The sequence below is a fragment of the Centropristis striata genome, chromosome 17 (assembly GCF_030273125.1).
Source record: "Centropristis striata isolate RG_2023a ecotype Rhode Island chromosome 17, C.striata_1.0, whole genome shotgun sequence".
Lineage (NCBI taxonomy): Eukaryota > Metazoa > Chordata > Actinopteri > Perciformes > Serranidae > Centropristis > Centropristis striata.
Window position 1 is genome coordinate 4,225,150 of NC_081533.1, and position 21,966 is coordinate 4,247,115.

Sequence of the window (21,966 nt, forward strand, 5' to 3'; positions counted from 1 at the left end):
ACTATTCCTATTTTTAATGTATATGCAAATAGACTGTTTTGCAGTTTTATTATTTATTATTTTTTCTGCTGTTTTTGTGTGTATAAATGGTTTTAAAAAGAGAGAGAGAGAGAGAGAGAGAGAGAGAGAGAGAGAGAGAGAGAGAGAGTGAGAGAGAGACAGAGAGAGAGAAAGTCCATTTCCATAGAAACCTGTGTCTTTTGTTTGTATTTTCAGTCCCTGGCAGCTTTATACTTTGTTAATTAAAATAAAATGAAAAATCTGACTGATAGCCAAGTTTGTGTGGAGAAAAAGGAGCCATGCATGTGATGTAAGGACAGACTGAAAGATGCTGAACAGAGACAGAAATTAATGCAGAGGAAGTTGACAAATTTGAACCAGAATCTGCTGGACTTCAGAGGTTTAAAAAGCACTTTCTTTGCTCTCTGGATTGTTTGAGTGGCTCCGATTTGCATGAGAAGTGTCTGAGAACGGGCCCCTTTCCCGTTTTCCTCCCTTTGTCCCTCCATTCTTTTATTCCGAATTCTCCTCACTTATGCTCCTTCCTCGCTTTGTGCTGTGCATTATATAAGAGAGCTGCATAACACTGGGCAATCACTTAGCTTAGATGGTCAGGCTGTTCAGCACAGGCCTTTTTTTTTTTTCCACGGCTACATAATTTCCCTTCCTGGACCTAATGTGAACACAGGAAGTTGAAATTTGCACAGAGTTGTTTGGTCTAGAAGCCAAAATACACGGAAAAGCTGAAGGCCATAATTATTATTATTATTATTCACCTGGCTGCACACAAACTGCTCTCATCATCTCTTTTATCTGTGTTGCCATGAAGGCTTTAGCTCTGAGCTTTGGGCTGTTTGGCGTCTATATTTACCTGCTCTGCAACAGGCTTTTAACTTAAAAGTTAGGTAACAATTACCACGAAGCGGCTCCATGGCAGCAAAGATTAAGAGCTTAACCTGCACCTACCAGGCACATGTTGCTGGTCCAGATTGTGTGTCTGTTTGTGCAGCTGCAGTGGCTGCAGCGTCCACAGGGGGCGTCCTGACCCTTGGCCCTGTCTCGGAGGACAGTAATCCTGTTAGATCTGGCTGTCTGGCTGACTGGGCGCAGCCTGAGATGAGTAATTGACAGAGATCCTGACTGTGATTGCGCAGAAGTTCTTCAACTGGATAATCAGAGTTAGTGAGTAACGCAGTCGGTGCACAAGTTTCCGTAAATATCAGTGACGCAAGAAAAAACGTCAAAGTTCACATAAAAACTGATTTTAATGTTGGTCGTCACAGAGATAGAACCCTAGTGAGGCATTTCAACAATTATGCATGAATCCAATCATTAAAAAAACAAAGCAAATTGTTTAATATACTGTAAATATTTTAATTCACCAGCTTTTTGTGTTGTCACATTCACCTGATATACAGTATATTTAATCCTTTGATGCACAACATGGTCTAAAGTGACCCGATATGTATGAGTTTCTATCTTCTATATCTTTGCAATAAATTATTTTCATCATTCAGTATTCCAGGTTTTCCTCAATTAGTTTGTTTTTGATCATCATACGTCCTAATTTTATGTTTCCTTTTATTCATTTTCCAATAAAGTCCATTTTTGTGTCACTACTCTTCTAATGCATTACATGGGTGAAAAATGACCCATACACATTTTTAGCTAAAGTAGCTTGCTAAGCTAACTACTTAGCTAACTTCTTGGCTAAGTATTAAGCTAAGTAGCTTGCGAAGCTAACTACTTAGCTAACTTCTTGGCTAAGTAGTTAGCTAGTTGCTTGCTAAGCTAACTACTTAGCTAAGTTCTTGGCTAAATAGTTAGCTTAGCAAGCTACTTATCCAAGTAGTTAGCTATGTAATAACACAAAAACTGATTTTCTTCATAAAGTATGAGAGGCAAAATGGAAATAATGATCAGTTGTTATCAAAAACAAGATATTTAAAGAATACTTGGAATATTCAATCATGGAATAAGTTGATATCAAAAGATAGAGCACAGAAACACACAGCAGCATTAAATAACATGGGATATGAATGCGGGTCATTTTTGACCCATGTTGTGCATCAAAGGGTTAACCCAGACACATAAAACAAATAATTATGTACAATTACACTTTCATCCACATATGTTCACTGTTGAGTCTTAACAGAAATTAATTAAGTAATTCATCTAGAAACAGGTCAGACAATACACATGACTGAGAATAAAAGTCATACAGTAATGGAGTAATCTAAGACTCTTGTGACTTGGTGTGACACAAAAAAGAAAAACTGAGCTTATTTCACATAGAGATATTCCTGAATATTAACAAAATGAAATGCCTCCTGGTTGTTGTGACGGAGGGTTACATCCAGGAGATGTTGTTCACGTTCACAATCCGCCTTCATCCTGCAACGGGACAGAAGTCACATGTTTATTTCATGTTTTGGACAGGAAGCAAGCACTCAGATGACTGACAGAGCTGTTAATAAATGTGCATCATGTTAATGTTCATGCAAAACACTGGTTGATATGTGCACTTCCTGATGAAACTCAAATATATAGCACAATGATAAACTATGTTTTTAAATACTGTGGTGTTTGTGAATCCTGTATGGTTGCTGCTGTTTCCTTTAAATCCACTTATGTCCCTTGTTAGCGGTCATAGGAAATGAAATGAGTCCATATGCAAGTCAGCAAAAACATTTTTAGCAGTCCTCACTATACGTTCAACCATGTGCTAAATCTGAGTTTAATCTTCAACCGGTGTAGATATTTCTGTTCAAAAGCACTGTGCATGTGCAAAATTATGAATAACCTCTGACCTTTGTTGTGTATTTCTTCCAAGCTGCCAGTTTACTTATTGTAGGAGGATATAACATTTACAAAGTCGAGTCTAGTAAACCTTTCAGCTACGTATGTTCAATTAGCCTTAAATCTCTATTTGACTCAAACAGTCTCACACCGGAATAAATTGTTAAATATTTAAAATATTTAAATATTTAAAAATAGTTTGATATTTTAGTAGGCAAGGCTTTCTTGTCCAGAGTTAAATGAGAAGGTATGAAACTACAGACAGTAGCCGCTTAGCTTAGCTTAGCTTAGCTTAGCTTAACACAAAGACTGTAAATGTGAGAAAACAGCAAGTCTGACTCTTTCTTACGATAGCAAAATGATATAATACAGATTAAACAAATGAGATGTAACCTGTGAATTATCTTTAGAGCTTTAGAGATTTTTGTAGGAGGATTTGAACATGCTAGGCTAGCTGTTTCCCTGTTTTCAGTCTTTTGGGCTAAGCAGGCTAAGCTAACCTGCTAGCACAAAAACAGGGTCATCCCTATGTTCCCCGCTTGGGGAACTGCTTGTCCCGGGTTTTTCTCTGTTTCAAGTCTTTTGTAGTTTATTTTTCTAGTATATTACAGTCGTTTATTTAACCAACACTTAATTTAAGCAACACAAGTAGCAAGTCTAGAACAATAAGTCTGGATTCATAACTGTATTTTAAAAGTCAAACTCTTTCAAAGTAAATATTTTTTGGAAAATATATGTATTAGCTTTCCTGCTAAGAGTTAGATTCTGTACATTTTAGTTTAGCTTCATTTAGTGGAAACACTGTGAGGAAACAGCTGACCTAACAAAACACACTGAAGCACCTCTAAAGCTCACATATTAACTCTTATTATATCTTGTTGTTTAGTCTAATCCATAAAATAATGTAAAAATGACACAATAGAGAGCCCAAATGTCAAATGAGTTCATCAACTTCTGCCCTTATCCAGTCAAACCACATCAGCTGATAAAATCACAACCACAAACAAACATGGAAGAAACGCAGGAAGCTGCTGAAAGGTCAAATCTCACTTCCACTGCTGTGAATGCAGAACAAGAATATGTTGCTTTATATTGGCTTGATAATAAAATTAGTTTAAACTTGAATTGCTTCTCTATTTTTCTGGCCTCTCTGGGTCCTCGTGACCGCAGGCTCAGAAATACTATTCATGGTGTCATTTCAAAGATATTCATTCATGATCTCCTCTACTCTCTCTGGAGGCTTTTTGGTCTATTTAGTCCATTTCTGAATTCTTTCCATCCTGTATTCACCACTTAAACAATGTTTAAATGCCATGTTGGTATGTATTTTTCACCTATCTGACCTGATAATAATTGATTTTTATTCTGACTTACTGGATTAAAACATTTTGAACCAAAAAGAAACAAAGAAAAACCAACATAAATGTGATCTTGTTATAGTGTGGTCCTCAACTCTGGTTTTTATTCTAGTGGGACTCCATTTATTTGTTTCTTGTGTGTTTAGCGTAACAATTTTGGTCATTTAGTGTCTTTTTGGTCATTTTGTGTCTTTTTTTTGTGTCATTTTGTGTCTTTTTGTGTCTTTTTTTGTCTTTTTTTGTCTTTTTTTTTTGTCATTTTGTGTCATATTGTGTCTTTTTTTGTCATTTTGTGTCTTCTTTTGTGTGTTTTTTGGTAATTTTGTCTTCTAATTTCATGTCTTTTTTTTTGTCATTTTGTGTCTCTTTTTGGTCATTTTGTGTCTTTTTGGTCATTTTGTGTCTTTTTTAGTCCTTTAGTTCAACATAAAATGTGATTTTGAATCTTTTTTTTTTAACTTCCAAAACAAGATCATGCTCAATAAAGAATTTTAAATGGTTCAAATGTGAACAAAGGTGTCAAATCTACCATATAAGAGGGTTCCATCCAGTTCTATCATTTGATACTAAATCTATTTGAGCTTGTCTCCAGTTTTACTTGGTATATCATCATCAAACTGAAACTGGCCTCATGGAGTTTACAGCCAGAACTTTAGAGGTAAATTTACAGTAGGGCTCCACGCTGCTTTGTTTTCTAGTCTGATGGAGGCAACAAGTCTGGATTATTTGGAGCTTTTGGAGACTCCACAGGGTTAAATATTTTTCCTAAATATTTTATCCGTTTGTTTTTTGGTCATATTGTGTCTTTTTCTTGGTCATTTTGTGTCTTTTTTGGTCATTTTGTTTCTTTTTTGGTCATTTTGTGTCTTTTTTTAGTCATTTTGTTTGATTTTGTGTCTGTTGTTGTGTCGTTTTTAGTAATTTGGTGTCTTTTTTGGTCATTTTGTGTCTTTTTGGTCATTTTGTGTCTTTTTGTGTCTTTTTTTAGTCATTTTGTTTGATTTTGTGTCTTTTGTTGTGTCGTTTTTAGTCATTTTGTGTCTTTTTTGGTCATTTTGTGTCTTTTTGGTCATTTTGTGTCTTTTTGTGTCTTTTTTTAGTCATTTTGTGTCATTTTGTGTCGTTAGTCCAACATAAAATGTGATTACTAAATCTATTTGAGCTTGTCTCCAGTTTTACTTGGTATATCATCATCAAACTGAAACTGGCCTCATGGAGTTTACAGCCAGAACTTTAGAGGTAAATTTACAGTAGGGCTCCACGCTGCTTTGTTTTCTAGTCTGATGGAGTCAACAAGTCTGGATTATTTGGAGCTTTTATTAGTTCCCCTACCTCTTTCCTATCTCTACAGTCCCCACAGATGCATCCCAGGCAGCCGTTGATGACCTGGATGCCGCAGAGCACCAGCTGCACCATCCCCATGGCCAGCAGGATGGAGAAGAGCACCACGTGCCACATCACGGCGTTGTCGGGGTAGGCACATGTTGACCACATGGTCTGGTTGGTCAGGTAGCTGCCGTTAACACTGTGAGGGAGAAGAGCAGTAGAGCTTAAAGCAATGTCCAACACTCACATGGCTTTAAAGGAACACTCCACCGTTTTTTCATATTAAAACATGTTATTCGGTCAAGTAAGACGAGTTGATACAGACCTCTTGCGTCTCAATGCGTGCACTCAATCGCCACTTGGCTAGCACTTAGCTTAGCCCAGTTCATTCATTAGGATCCAAACAGATGGACAGTTAGAAGCGACCAAACTCCTCCACGTTTTCCCTATTTAAATACAGCTACACGAGTAGTTAAACGACCAAGTATGGCGATACAAAATAAAACGTGGCGCTTTTCTAAGCGGATAAAAAGGAGAACTATAATGTATGGCGGAATAGCACTTGGGAGCACTTCGACTCGGCGCAGTAATATCATCACTCCTGAAAAATCTTCTCCCCTCAGGAGTGTCCATCTGTTTGGATCCTAATGAATGAACTGGGCTAAGCTAAGTGCTAGCCAAGTGGCGCCGCGCGCCAGGGCGATTGAGTGCACGCATTGAGACGCAAGAGGTCTGTATCAACTCGTCTTACTTGACCGAATAACATGTTTTAATATGAAAAAACGGTGGAGTGTTCCTTTAATGGAAATATGCATCCAGCAGAACAAGTCGAGAGTCGAGGAACAATGTATCAGATGTTTGTTTGATTGATTGTTAGTGTTTATCAGCTTCTCTGAGCTTCATTACTAACTGTAGATGTCCACTCAGCATAGTGAATGATACTCTCTGGTAGGATGTCCTGCTCTAACTTTTATTTTTTATTTTTATTCTCTTCGTTCACAAGATCAATTGTTGCTTTCTGTCCCTTTTTGCAGAGTTGGGTCGAAGGGCATTTGTTTACTCTGCACCTTATGCTGGAATCTGCTACAGAAAGACTGGAAACTAACTGACTTTGTTTCTTTGTTTTCTTTAATCCTTTATCAGGCAAAGAACCATATTTGGTAACTTCAGGTAATATTTTGAGTAAAAAAGTTGCAAATTTACTAGATTTAAAGTGGAAAACCTACAAGAAAAAAAGTTGCAGATTTACGAGAAAAAGGTGGGGAAAAAACAGCTTTTTTTCTCCCAGATTCACCACTTTAACCCTTAATAGGACACTCATTGAAATACTTTCAAATTCCAAATTTCAACCATAGAGAATATTGGAGGATATTACATACTGCCAGAATGTGTAAAAAAAAACACATACGAAAATAATATTTTGAGAAAAAAAGTTTATGAGATTAAAATGGCAAATCTACGAGAGAAAAAAATGCGTAGATTTATGAGATTTAAAGTGGTGAATCTGGGAGAAAAAAGTTGCTTTTTCCCCACTTTTTTCTCGTAAATCTGTGACTTTTTTCGTGCAGATTTGCCACTTTAATCTAGTAAATTCGCAACTTTTTTCTCGAAATATTACCAAATATAGTTCTTTGCCTGATAAAGGGTTAAATCCAAACTGAGAGTTATTGAGGCCAATTCCACAACATGCACTTGTTTCTCATGATGCGTTTAAGGTCTGTGTCTTATATAAATATGTAACTGTATTTAGTGTTTGCTGCCTCTTGGCCAGGGCTCCCTTAAAGAAAAGGGAGTTCTTAATCTCAATGGGATATTTCCTGGTTAAATAAAGGTTAAAGAAAAAAAATCAGTCAGAAGGTGAGTGGAACAAGTGAGGAGTGGAGAAATAAAACACATGTTGGAGAAAAGGAACATTCAGCTGTTTTAAAAACAAGATTACTAATGTGAAAGTAAAGGAATGGTTTTGACATTTGGGGAAATATTCTCACTTTCTGACTCAGAGTCACATGAGAAGATCAACTAAAGAGGAAGCAGCTGTAACACTTTACAATAACAACTAAATGATGTTTATAGATGGTTTATAGACCAATTAATAATAATAATAATAATAATAATAATACATTTTATTTGTAATGCACTTTACATTACAGGAAATCTCAAAGTGCTACAGGTTAAAAGCATAACAGTCTAATTATAAAAAGGATAAAAAAAAACAGAAAACATACATACATAATCTAAAAACCATCTAGACGGGAGGAACCAAAGGTTTTGCTAAAAAGGAAAGTTTTTAGTCCTTTTTAAAAGTGTCTATGGACTGTGGTGCCCTCATTATTAATTAACCATTTACAAAGTGCTATACATATTACTCTTTAAATGTTATAAAACAATTTCTTAAAGGTGAATATGAATCATTTCAGAATCATTAACATACTTAATATGGTGTTAAACATGTTAAAATGAGTGCAACTAAAACTATTAATAAACTATTAATTATAATTTAATGGTAAAGTAACTATAAACTTACATTAATATACCATCTATTAGTAATTTATAAATTATTTAGTTAGTTAAATATTAATAAATGATGTATTTACCATTTTAAATGGCCTATATTTGGTTTATAAATGATGATTAAACATTAATAAACTATCTGTTTACATTTATAAATGATGGTTATTGTAAAGTGTTAGCGTAGCAGCTAGCCTGTCTGTCCCAAGCAGCTCCTCTAAAGCTGATCAATGAATTCACTCATTCATTAATCCGTGAAGTTTAACGAGGACACATAATTGGGATTTGTGACTTTGGACAGAACACGTTGATCTGTTCCTCCGTTTCCACTCTGAAACACTCAACAAACACTCACAGTAACACGTTTAAAATACAGAATAATGGAGATTTAAACGGAAAATTACCAAAGTTATTAGATTAGGGTTGCTAACTAATTCATGTTTTTTATGATCTCTTATTTAAAATCGTTAAATTGCTTGTTTGTCCCAGCCAACACTCCAAAACTGAAAGATTATTATAATATCCTTCTCAAAAAAGATTTATAAATAAGATGTTCTATTTGAATCAGGGGTCTCAAACTTTATTTACCTTCATTACCTGGGGGCCGCTTGAGGCAGTATCAAAATTACCAAAAAAAGACACAAAATTACTAAAAAAAAAGACACATAATGACAAAAAAGACACAAAATTAACCAAAAATACACAGAATTACCAAAAAGACACAAAATTACCTAAAAAAGACACAAAATTATTTACAAAAGACACAAAATTACCAAAAAAAAAACACGAAATGACAGAAAAAAAAGTAAATTACTTAAAGAAGAAACAAATTAAAATAATTATTTTAAATTCTAATTTATTCTAGTGATCTTTTATAGAAGGAAAAACATATCCTATATATATTTTTTATTTATTTATTTATTGCTTTTTAATATTCAGAAAATAACTGAAACTGAACAGTAATGATGTTTATTCAGCTATTTATTTTATTCCTATTTATTCTTTATTTTCTCTGTTATCATTTATAGAATTGGCTGATGATGTAATACATTGTCTGTCTAATATTATAATAATGGATAGCATCTTTAAATACTATTTAATAATGTTTTTGTTAGAGAAAGTAGCTTTCTGTGTTAGATTTGCAGAGTGATGCACAATTCACATAAAAAAGATATTTTTTATATTATATTGGCCGCCATATCAGTTATTGATGAGTATCAGCATTGGTCTAAAATCTATTCATAAAGTCCGATTGTATATATTAGAATACTTCAACTAATGCTGGTTTATTGTGTATTGTGTATAAAGACAGTTATCAGGATTTGAACACAGAGAAACAGAAAAAGAGGAAACTGAGGTTTTTGAGGAAGGACAACCTGAGGTTAAGTATTAATATCCCAGCATGCATTGGGTGATTAAACCTGGTTCCCCTCCCTGTAACCAGTGGCGCCCTTTAGACTGATGGACAACAATAACCTCCATACAAACAACACGCTCATGTTTCTTAATGGACAATCAGCTGATGGGCCTTCATCACATCATCCACTTTTATAAACCGAAGCTTGTAAAATGCTTCAGTGGAGCTGATCAGGTCTCACAGCACAGTGATCTCTTTGGCTGCTGCTTTATTTTAGGTCATATTTATTTATCGCCTACAACAAACTCTAATTACCTGGGGGTCGCTGGAGGCAGTATCAAAATGACCAAAAAAGACACAAAACTACTAAAAAAAAAGACACAAAATGACCAAAAAAAGACACAAAATTACAAAAAAGACACAGAATTACTAAAAAAGACACAAAATAACTGAAAGAACACTAAATTACTTTTTTAAAAAAAGACACAAAATGACCAAAAAAGAGACAGAATTACCAAAAAAGACACAAAATTATTTAAAAAAAAGACACAAAATGATAGAAAAAAACCCTAAATTACTTGAAAAATACATAAAATTACAAAAAAAGACACAAAATTACAAAAAAAAGATACAAAATGACAAAAGATACACAAAATGACCAAAAAAATACACAGAATTACCAAAAAAGACACAAAATTATTTAAAAAAGACACAAAATGACAGGAAAAAAAATAAATTACTTGAAAAAAAGACACAAATTAGCAAAAAAAGACCCAAAATTACCAAAAAAAGTAATTAAAGAGACCTTCCATACACAACACGGTAAAGTGCCATTCATATAAAACTCACATTAAACTTTCATATCAAGGTGGGGGCCACAAAATATCACCACGAGGGCCACAATTGGCCTGAATCTGCAAAATAAGTGCTGGTCCAGTCTGCCCCCTACTGGATTTAAAAATTATTGCTTTTTTAATTTAGTAAAATCAAGAACTGAAACTCTTCTGCTGCTATAAAAATAAAGATGCTTAAATTAATAAAGCAGCATAGCTGACAAAACAAGTCAGGGCTGCAAATGAAATATAAGGCTGCAAAAAGAGCTTTCAGTGCACTCTAGAAAATAATACTGCATGTTACTTTATTTAACCAGTGCGACATTTTTAAACTTAAAACATTGAGTTGATTTAAAAGCTCTCATATCTGTTGAACAAAACATGAGTAATCAGTAAATTTAAGTAATATTTTCACGTACGTCTGAATTAATTGACTTATTGGCTCAATTACCACATATATTATACTTAAATTGTAACTGAAATATTATGTTTACCATATTATATGGAAAACTGAGTGGAAATCACTACACAAACTGAGTAAATATAATTGAAAACATTTGTAGGATAAAACTGCAAATTTGCTAATGATTTACTTAAAAAAACATTTTTTGTACTGACTGATTTTACACTTATTATTACAAATATTTAAACCATATAATCTGTGGGTCAAATATTAATTTATTTTGAAGAGGTAAACTTAATTTATATGTAGATATTTTTACACAAAGATTCCTGTTGGAGTTCTTCCAATGAATTTTGATGAAAGACCAATAAAAGACACAAAAAGACCAAAAAAAGACACACAAAAACACCAAAAAAGACACAAAAAGACCAATAAAAGACACAAAAAATACCAAAAAAGACACAAAAAGACACAAAATAAAAACAAAACACACAAAAAAGACAGAAAAACAGATTCCTGTTGGAGTTCTTTTGATGAAAGACCAACAAAAGACACAAAAAACACCAAAAAAGACACAAAAAGACACAAAGTGACTAAAAAAAGACACAAAAAAGACAAAAAAAGACAAAAAAGAAACAAAAAAACACAAAAAAATACCAAAAAAGACACAAAATGATAAAAAAAGACTCAAAAAGACAAAAAAATACCAAAAAAATACAGAAAAAGACACAAAATGACTAAAAAAAGACACAAAAAAGACAACAAAAACACCAATAAAAGACACAAAAAATACCAAAAAAGACACCAAATGACTAAAAAAAGACACAAAAAAGACACAAAAACAGATTCCTGTTGGAGTTCTACTAATGGATTTTGATGTCAAATACTCATCATGATGATATTCAGCATTTATATTTAGTATTAATACCTTTATATTTATATGACTGTCAGATTTACAGGCTCCTTGGATCATTTCTCAGAGTGTGATGATGATGAGAGAATCACTCACGTGTCCTCAAAGGGATAATCCCATTTCCCGTCTCCCAGCTGACACTTGGGCCCGATGGCGAGCCCGGCCGAGGCCACGCTGGTGCAGTAGATGGCTCCGACCACGCCGAACGCAGACGAGAACACAGAGTTCAGCATCTGGAGGAGAAACACACACCACCATTAGTTTGCTCTCCATATTTTTTGGAATTACTTGTCCAAAGCAGACTAATGTTGCTCTTTAACCCTCTGGAGCCTCCAAAAGCACCAAAGCATGACTTCTTTATCACATCCAGACGTAAAAACAAAGCAGAAAAGACACAAAATGACTAAAAAAGGACACAAAAAGACACAAAAAGACACAAAATGACTAAAAAAAAGACACAAATGTCTAAAAAATACACAAAATGACCAAAAAAAGACACAAAATGACTATAAAAAGACACAAAAAGACAGAAAATTACCAAAAAAGACACAAAAAGACTACAAAAAGACACACAAAGACACAGAATGACTAAAAAAAGACACACAATGACTAAGAAAGATACAAAAATGACTAAAAAAAGACACAAAAAGACACAAAATGACTAAAAAAAGACACAAAAGACTAAACAAAAAGAAACAAAAAGACACCAAAAAAGACACAAAGAGACTAAAAAAAGACACAAAAAGACACAAAATGACTAAAAAAAGACACTAAAAGACACTAAAAAAGACACAAAAAGACTAAAAAAAAGACACAAAAAGACCGAAAATGAGCAAAAAATACACAAAATTACCCAAATTGTTACGCTAAACACACAAGACACAAATAAAATGTCCCACGAGAATAAAAACTGAATTAACTCATTTATCATTTTACGGTCTTTTACTGTCGTGGTTTGGCAGTTTTTCAAAATAAAAGCTCCAGACATTTTTTTTTTACAGTGAACATTCCATGTGATAAAATAAGATAACAGGATGATTCATTCCTGATAAAACCAACATGAGTCCAGTGTTGGTATTTTATATGACACCACCCGTCACTATCAGTCCGGTTTATTAATGTCAATCTTTTTAAATGGCTTAACTCACCCGGCAACGGTTGCCACAGCAACCGTTCCCGCAGCAACCCTTGCCCCCGGCCCTGATAGCGGAGCAGCTCGGACACAGCATCTGAAAAGAAAAAAAATAAGACATTTAGTTTTTATCACAAACTTTATAAGCTTTTTTAAAGAGTTTTAATATGTAGAAGTGTGTTTTTTTTTGTGTGTGCCTGTCAACACGTTTTCATTTCATGTGTGTGTGTGTGTGTGTGTGTGTGTGTGTGTGCGTGTGTATCTTTTCTTATCTCTTAAAGTAAATATTTGTGAATCCTGACAGCAGCTTTCCTCTCTCGTCCCAGCAGACATTGACACCCAACAGAAACCCTACTTCCTGGTCCCTGATCCAAACGGTAATATAACTGAGATAAAGACGATCAAAGTTCTCTCATTTATTAATTTATGAAATATTTATTGGCCTTGTCGACCTTTAAAACGCCAAGATAAAGTTGGTGGAAACTTCTATTATCTGATCTGTGTGTGTGTGTGTGTGTGTGTGTGAGTGTGTGTGTGTGTGTGTGTGTGTGTGTGTGTTCTTATTGATGAGGAAGTAGAGGAGATGTTTTAATCCATGGGTCTCAAAGTTTAATGTGAGTTTTATATGAATTTACTTTACTGTGTTGTGTGTGGAAGGTCCCTTTAATTACTTTTTTTGGTTATTTTGTGTCTTTTTAAAGTAATTTAGTGTTTTTTTCCAGTCATTTTGTGTCTTTTTTGTCATTTTGTGTCTTTTTTGTCATTTTGTGTCTTTTTCTAGTAATTTTGTATCTTTTTTGTCATTTTGTGTCTTTTTTTGGTCATTTTATGTCTTTTTAAAGTAACTTAGTGTTTTTTTCAGTCATTTTGTGTCTTTCTTGTCATTTAGTGTCTTTTTCTAGTAATTTTGTATCTTTTTTTGTCATTTTGTGTCTTTTTCTAGTAATTTTGTATCTTTTCTTGTCATTTTGTGTCTTTTTCTAGTAATTTTGTATCTTTTTTTGCTCTTTTTGTATCTTTTTTGGTAACCTTGTGTCTTTTTCTGTTATTTTGTGTCTTTTTAAAATACTTTTGTGTCTTTTTTGGTTATTTTGTGTCTTATTTGGTAATTGTGTGTGTTTTTTAAGTAATTTAGTTATTTCTGTCATTTTGTGTCTTTTTCTGTCATTTTGTGTCTTTTTTTAGTAATTTTGTGTCTTTTTTTGGTCATTTTAATACTGCCTCCAGTGGCCCCCAGGTAATTTGAGTTTGAGACCCCTGCTTTAATCTATAAATGGCAAATTGTGTCATAACTTCACAATGAAAGTCTTGTTAATGTTGCTCTAGTAAAAATATGTAGTATTCCCAGCTAAATGTACCAACAATATCAAAGTTATAGTCGTCAATAGAGAAAAATGTGTATATTCTCCATTCTAAAATATATAGATTTTTTTTTTAAATTGGTATTGGTATGATATTTATTAAGTTTGTATCTGCTAAAAAAAAAAAGATCCTTCTAAAAAGACAGTCCTACAGTTAATCAACCCACAGTAATACTGACAATAAAATTATTGTAGCAGTAGTGACTAAATATGAGGTTATTTTGGGGGAATATTGTAGTTATCAAACAATTGAAAAATCACTTCTAATCGAAGCTATGACAATAGTGAAAAATAAATAAATAAAATTAAAAATATAATTATTTTAAGAGAACCTTAAAAAGTTATTTATTATTATTATTATTATTATTATTATTATTATTATTAATAATAATAATAATAATAATAATAATAATACATTGCAGTTATATCGCGCTTTTCTAAACACTCAAAGACGCTTAACAGGAAATAAATAAATAAATAAATAAATAAAATAAAAAATACAGTATTTTTAACAGAACCTTCAAAAGTTATTTTATAACAATAATAATAATAATAATAATAATAATAATACATTGCATTTATATAGTGCTTTTCTTAACACTCAAAGATGCTTAACAGGGAATAAATAAATAATTAAAAATAAATTAAAATTATAGATTTTTTTTTTTTTTCAATTGGTATTGGTATGATATGTATAAAGCTTGTATCTGCTAGAACAAAATAAAATCCTTCTAAAATTCCAGTCCTACAGTCAATCAACCCACAGTGATAATACTCAGAACTTAACGAGATCTTTATAGGTTTACACAGAGCAAAGTTAATGGCAGAAAAGTCCAATAAACCAGCCAGTAAAACATCCAACCAGACTCTGTAAACAGACTCAGATACTCACAAAGAGGCCTCCTCCGATCAGCCCCCCCATCAGCCAGACCTGCAGCGAGATCTGGTCGTTGTCGAGGCTGTTGCCGTCGGGGAAGAACAGCAGCAGGTTGGAGATCATGCAGATGAAGGCGGACGGCAGCAGGATCAGGCCCACCAGGCGGGCACACTTCCCCGTACAGCACATAGTGGCTTTTCTTTTCCTTATTTGCTGCTTTGAGAACCTTTTCCTCTCAGGGAAGAGCAGGCGAATCAGTGAAAGAAAGCAGGCGACAGTCAGCGAGGAGAAGTTCTGCTGTTCCTCTGAAAGTCAAACACACAGTGACAGTCAGACAGGAAGCAGAGAGGGAACAAAGGCCGAGTGTTGGTCGGTGAGGCCGCCTGCAATCTGATGTCAACCTGTGAGTCTCTACAAGGACTCAGAGAAAATATAAAAAAACACCTACTTCCCCTCCAATGTCAAAGACAAAATACAAACGTGAGCAAAGAGCACAGAAATGAGGTGTGTGTGTGTGTGTGTGTGTGTGTGTGTGTGTGTGTGTGATGATGCGGTTGGGCGCCCTTTGATACCTGCTCAGGTTGATATCAGTGTGTTTGCTCTATTTATGGCCGATAGCAAACAGCAGAGAGGGCTCGGCCTCCAGCAGGATGAAGAATAAAAGCTTCGTCATCCACAGATACACAGAGTCTAATGAGTCAATACAGGATGAGGCAGGGGCCCCAAACTCTAATTACCTGGGGGCCGCTGGAGGCAGGATCAAAATGAGCAAAAAAAGACACAAAATGACCAAAAAAGACACAAAGTTACTAAAAAAAGACACAAAATGATCATAAGTGACACAAAATGACCAAAAAAAGACACAAAATGACCAAAAAAAGACACAAAATGATCAAAAAATTTGCAGAATCACCAAAAAAGACACAAAATTACAAAAAAAGACACAAAATGACTGAAAAAACACTAAATTACTTTAAAAAGAAAGATACAAAAAGACAAAAAAAGACACAAAATTACAAAAAAGACACAAAATTGTTAAAAGAAGACACCAAAATACAAAAAAATACACAAAATTATTTAAAAAAGACACAAAATTATTTAAAAAAGACAAAATTATTTTAAAAAAGACACAAAATGATAGAAAAAAACCCTAAATTACTTGAAAAATACATAAAATTACCAAAAAAAGACACAAAATTACAAAACAAAGATACAAAATGACAAAAAATACACAAAATGACCAAGAAATACACAGAATCACCAAAAAAGACACAAAATTACTAAAAAAAAAGACACAAAATGACCAACAAAGACACAAAATTACAAAAAAAGACACAAAATTACAGAAAAAACACTAAATTACTTTAAAAAGAAAGATACAAAATGACAAAAAAAATACACAGAATTACAAAAAAGACACAAAATTGTTAAAAGAAGACACCAAATTACAAAAAAATACACAAAATTATTTAAAAAAAGACACAAAATTATTAAAAAAAGACACAAAATTATTTAAAAAAAGACACAAAATGACAAAAAAAATACACAAAATGACAAAAAAATACACAAAATGATTTTAAAAAGCCACAAAGTTACATAAAAAGACACAAAATGACCCTTTCATATCAAGGTGGAGGCCACAAAATATTGTCACGAGGGCCTCGCTGCGAGTTTGAGACTCCTGTTTTTGCTGTTTGCTGCATGAATATTTGATTCTGAAAATATTTAATTGACGTCACTCTAAATGTTCTCAGTAGAATAAGTGAATAAATAAATAATGCCCATATATGGGATCATTTAGTTTCACTTTCTTCACATGACAGTCATGACATACCAGCCCTGCAGAGCCAGCTCGTCCTGTTTCACCTCGCCACCAAAACATCAGATAGTAATCGAAAGCTGTTCCTCTCAGAGTCTTCAGTCTGATCTGTCTTCAACGAGGCGTTCAGGGACACGTCCAGCTGTAATGGCAGGTCAGTGTGTTCTTCTATGATCACATAGATTTAATCAGCTGTAGCTGTTAATCCAGCCTGGTTCAGGTGTTTCAGGTGATTAGTGGGCAAAGTGTGTCTCAAATAAGGTGTTTTTATTACGTTTAATAAGGTTTAGCTCTTACAAAAATTGGTTATGTTTGGATCTGCTTACCTCAGGGTTATTTCATGGACTTAACTTTCTCTGCTTGTCTTGTGGACATCTCCACATCTCAAAGACGGAGATCCTTGTCATCCCACCCCGTCCCAATTTAGATCAGTTTATCAATCTGATATCAGTTTATCAATCTTCAGCTTGGATCCATCAACTTGGATTTTTCATTAGTTTTAGTTTTAGTTTCGTTGTGATTTTTTGTTTTCAAATTCAGTTTGTTTTAATTAGTTTTTAGAGTGAGTTTACTAGTTTTAATTAGTTTTTATTTTTTGGAAAATGCTTAGTTTTAGTTTAGTTTTTATTAGTTTTAGTTTTTTTTGTAATGGGGTATTTGTTGGGTGCCAGATTCAATAAAGTCCCAATAAATGTTTCCTTTATTTCCTTTGTCTGATCCATCTCAGCCCCAATAAGTTTATTAATCATAAAACCAGATAGATGAAATAGATTTCATATCAACCGGATCAACGGATGAAAAAAGTTGAAAAAGACGAAAACGAAGGACATTTTCACTATAATTTTTGTTAGTTTTAGTTAGTTATGTAACAACAAAATACAGTTTCAGTTAGTTATCGTTATTTTAAAAACTCTTGTTTTTATTTTTATTTCAGTTAACGAAAATGTTTTTTCAATTCTACAAAATGACCAAAAAAAGGAAACAAAATGACCCAAAAAGACACAAAATGACCAAAAAAAGACACTTTAGAGCAGTAGTTTTCATCCTTTTTGAGTGGTGAAACCCAATTTAACATGCATGTTGTCTCACTGAACACAATCTCACAGTTCAGATTAGACAAACTCAATTTTGGACAAATAATGAAGCAGACAACAACTAAAACATCTCTCTGTCTGTGCATTTATATATTTATTTATATTTTATTGTTACTTTTAATCTGCTCTCTAGCGCCCCCTACAGACCGCCCAGTGACAATAACTCTGGCTGCCGTGTGGAGGCTCCAGGTGAGACCAACACCACCCAGACCACCCAGACTGTCAGGTGAGTGGTGGCCAGTTTATTAGGTACACCCAGAAAAACTATTCTGATAGTCTAATATAACAGATAATAACAATAATAATAATAATAATAATAATAATAATAACATAACAGACCGTCAACTTCTGCTTAAAGGTCGTTTTGATCAATATGAAGTTAAATCACCATCATCAGTTTTAAACAGTTTAACTTTAGCATGGTGTGATAATAAAAAGAATATGACATATCGATTTTTCTGATAAACTACAAATATATTCCCCCCCTAAAATAACTTTATTACTGTGTATTATCTATTTAGGGAGATAGATATTTAAATATATATTCTTTTTATTTTATTTTTTTAATTCGGTTGCTTTAACATACTTTTGGTTAAGGTAAAAGAAGCTTTTGGTTTCATTTATAGTAAGTTAATGATAATAATAATCAAGTGTATTTGTACTTTGATTTGATTTGTTATTTGGTTTATTCTAATATGTAATTATTATGATTAATTATTATTATTATTATCTAGTCTTTAAAAGGCTTTTATTTTCTACACACACACATATTTAATTATTATTAACATTAAATTATTTTATTAATTTTTATTGATTTTATTTTAATTACTTATATCTTTTAAATATTTATTTAATTATTTTTTATCTGTTATTGAACTTGTTTTAAATTATTTACATATTTTTCTTAATTTGTATCTATTTTCTAGTTTTCAGAAAGCTTTTATTTTCTGCACATATATTAATTTATTATTATTATTATTATTATTATTATTATTAGATAAATAATAAATAAATAATATGTTATTAGAAATATTTGAAATTATATATATATATATATATATATATATATATATATAAAACACACCAAATATGACCTCCAAAATGTAATTTAATTTATCAACCATTTATGTTATATATTATTACATATTGATTTCTTTTGTCTTTGTATAAACATTTACTACTCCCATAATTACAATAATATAATCACATGTGTTATAATCATTTAAGTATGTATTCTTCAGCACCCACTATACATACATATATATATATATATATATATAGCCTATATATATATGTGTGTGTGTGTGTGTGTGCTTTGTTCTCTAATTACTGTTTTTAGCCTTTATTTTATTTATGTTTTCTGTCGTATTATTATTATAAGTTTGATTAATTGAGTGATTGATTGATTCTTTCCTTTAATATTTAATTGTACAGAACTTTTAAAAACAAAGCTCAATGCTTTAATGAAAAAAAATATTATATCATTATTGACAAAACATACACATAACTCAAAATATTACATTTTCTTTTTTATATATTTCCCCCTATAGCTGCAGTGACGGTGGGGCAGGCTGTCATGGCTGTGGCTCGAGTCTTCTTCGGTCTGTTTCCTCTTCCTCCTCACTCTGTGTCACTATTTATACATTTTAGAGTGTGTTGTGTGAGCCAGCCGTCTCTAACTCGTCCTTTGTGCCGTCCATTCTCTGTCCAGGTGTTGTGTATTTCAATGAGTGCCCTCAGCAGCCCAACATTCCCAGCTACCTGCTGGGGCTGGCTCTGGGAGCGCTGCTCATGGTCCCGTTTGTTACCTTCCCCTGTGAGAGAGAGGCGGCCTGGCCTCAGCAGCAGCAGCCAGGAGGCCTCAGAGCCTGCCTGCTCTGTTTACTGAGCCTGTTCCTCTACTGCTGGATCCTGGCAGGTAAGACCCAGGGCAACACAACCCTCGAATTACTGATTGAAATCTCTATTTAACATCATATAAAGTGGTGTTTTTCTGACAGATTATACTATGATATGTTCAACACAGTATAATAAAACCATAATAAGCCTGCCTGCTCTGTTTACTGAGCCTGTTTCTGTACTGCTGGATCCTGGCAGGTAACACAGAGGGCAACAAAACCCTTCAATTACTGTTTAAAATCTCTATTTCACATCCTATAACATGGTGTTTTTCTGACAGATTATACTATGATATGTTCAACACAGTATAATAAGACCATAATTAGCCTGCCTGCTCTGTTTACTGAGCCTGTTCCTCTACGGCTGGATCCTGGCAGGTAAGACCCAGGGCAACACAACCCTCCTCTATTTGTTCAGGCTTCTGATTAGTTGCTCTGGGTCTGCTATGGTTGTTTAATTGCTGTTGTTTTGGTCTTTTAAAACTTGTATTTACATTTTTATTTTATGTTTATGTTATTTTATGTTATTTTGATTTATTCTTTTTGACTTGTTTATCCTCTGTTAATGTGAAGCACTTTGTCTCTCTGTCTGCGAAAGGTGCTATATAAATAGTTTACTTACTTACTTTTAAATCTCTATTTCACATCCTATCACACGGTGTTTTCTGACAGATTATATTATGATATGTTCAACACAGTATAACAAAACTATAATAAGCCTGTCTGTCCTGTTTACTGAGCCTGTTTCTGAACTGCTGGATCCTGGCAGGTAACACAGAGGGCAACAAAACCCTTCAAATTCTGTTTGAAATCTCTATTTCACATCCTATAATATGGTGTTTTTCTGAGATATTATATGATGATATGTTCAACACAGTATAATAAAACCATAATAAGCATTTCAGGGCATTTTAGCATTTATGATCTTTAAAAAAAAATTTGGACATCCTATAATATGTTGTTTTCTGTCATTTTTTTGGACACATTGTGCTATAAAATGTATACATGTGTATTGATTGATTGATTCTTTCCTTTAATATTTAATTGTATAGAACAATTGTGCTATACGATTGTTATTATTATTATTATTATTATTATAAATATTATTATCATCATCAATTATATCTTTTTTTTCAAATTGTCCTAATTCTAATTTATTCGAATTGTTTATATATATATATATAATTTATATATTACAACATATAAATTGATTTATTTTGTCTTTTATAAATATTTACTACTCCGATGATACTCCCATATGTGTCATAATAATTCCATCCCACTTACCCATTACCATACATATGCATATATTATATAATGTATATATATATAATATATATATATCAACAATAAATAAATGAACAACCAATGACCATCATAACCACCAGTGAATTTTAAAAAGCCCTCCTGCATCCCTGTACATTGTAAAAAACAGTGTTTTTATTTAAAAAAGATATTTAAACCAGCTGGTGTTTGAACATAAAGTACAACAATAAAGTTTAATTTGAATGTTGTTGCTCCTCCAGGTGACGTGTGGGTCTTCTCCGTCTACCAGCCGAGCTACGACCGATCAGCTGCTGACGGAGTTTTCTGCGATAAAACTTTGTACACGTTTGCTTTGTGGAACGCCGTGTGGGAGACGGCGGTGGTCCTGGTGCTGCTGGCCGGACTCTGTAGAGGACTGGTGTGTTGTGTGCTGATGAGTCCTGCACACACACACACTAACACCTATGGGCATGTATGAGGCGCGGACTGATGGATCATGTGATTATCTTATTATGTCTGTAAATACACCAAATATATGTCAAAGTGCTCTGAATGGGACTTTATAATGGTATTATCATAAATTATGCCCTGGGTAATAGTTATTTTATGCTTAAACACTGATTTTCACATTATTATAATAAATAATAATAAATTAAATTAGCTACTAGTTATTATTTTATCAGTCAGGTAATTAATGTATTAATCAACTGTAATAACTTTGTTATTGTTATGTTTTTCGTCATATGCATTCATTGTTTTTCCTTTTTTGTTTCTTAAACTTCTATATCTATATATATTTGTTATTTCATTTGATATTAACATTTTTTTTACAGAGGCATAATTCATTCACTTGAGAAAATAAATATTTTACTCTGTGTTTCTGAAGTAATTAAATAATTATCTCAGAAATATGAGAAAAATTTTAATGGGAAAATAATTCTGCTGTTGTTATTTAATGAGATAAATAATATAATTAATATAAAAACAGGGCATTTATATATTTCCTGAAAGTATTCCCCTCC

The 21,966-nt window shown here is 33.0% G+C and overlaps 2 protein-coding genes across 2 annotated transcripts; one reads left to right on the forward strand and one right to left on the reverse strand.

The window, feature by feature from the left end:
- Positions 1 to 1,175: 1,175 nt before the first annotated feature.
- tm4sf5 (transmembrane 4 L six family member 5) lies at positions 1,176 to 15,409 on the reverse strand. The gene is made up of 5 exons (XM_059354756.1): positions 14,883 to 15,409; positions 12,646 to 12,726; positions 11,594 to 11,730; positions 5,490 to 5,682; positions 1,176 to 2,394 (listed from the first exon to the last, which is right to left on the reverse strand). Exons 1-5 carry the CDS (start codon positions 15,054 to 15,056, stop codon positions 2,377 to 2,379), a joined length of 603 nt encoding a protein of 200 aa, XP_059210739.1. The 5' UTR covers positions 15,057 to 15,409; the 3' UTR covers positions 1,176 to 2,376.
- LOC131989511 (transmembrane protein 272-like) lies at positions 12,886 to 21,694 on the forward strand. Its single transcript, XM_059354753.1, has 6 exons — positions 12,886 to 13,006; positions 16,691 to 16,840; positions 17,914 to 18,006; positions 19,331 to 19,381; positions 19,492 to 19,698; positions 21,205 to 21,694. Exons 2-6 carry the CDS (start codon positions 16,693 to 16,695, stop codon positions 21,420 to 21,422), a joined length of 717 nt encoding a protein of 238 aa, XP_059210736.1. The 5' UTR covers positions 12,886 to 13,006; positions 16,691 to 16,692; the 3' UTR covers positions 21,423 to 21,694.
- The last annotated feature ends 272 nt before the right edge of the window (positions 21,695 to 21,966 follow it).

Excerpts from the sequence above, each read along its gene's own strand:
- tm4sf5 (XM_059354756.1), bottom strand. The coding sequence starts at position 15,056 with ATGTGCTGTACGGGGAAGTGTGCCCGCCTGGTGGGCCTGATCCTGCTG. Across the intron at positions 11,731-12,645 it reads GCTGTGGCAACCGTTGCCGG|ATGCTGAACTCTGTGTTCTC; the intron begins GTGAGTTAAGCC and ends TTTCTCCTCCAG. Across the intron at positions 5,683-11,593 it reads GATTATCCCTTTGAGGACAC|TGTTAACGGCAGCTACCTGA; the intron begins GTGAGTGATTCT and ends TCTCCCTCACAG.
- LOC131989511 (XM_059354753.1), top strand. The coding sequence starts at position 16,693 with ATGACATACCAGCCCTGCAGAGCCAGCTCGTCCTGTTTCACCTCGCCA. Across the intron at positions 16,841-17,913 it reads ACGTCCAGCTGTAATGGCAG|CGCCCCCTACAGACCGCCCA; the intron begins GTCAGTGTGTTC and ends TCTGCTCTCTAG. Across the intron at positions 19,699-21,204 it reads CTACTGCTGGATCCTGGCAG|GTGACGTGTGGGTCTTCTCC; the intron begins GTAAGACCCAGG and ends TTGCTCCTCCAG.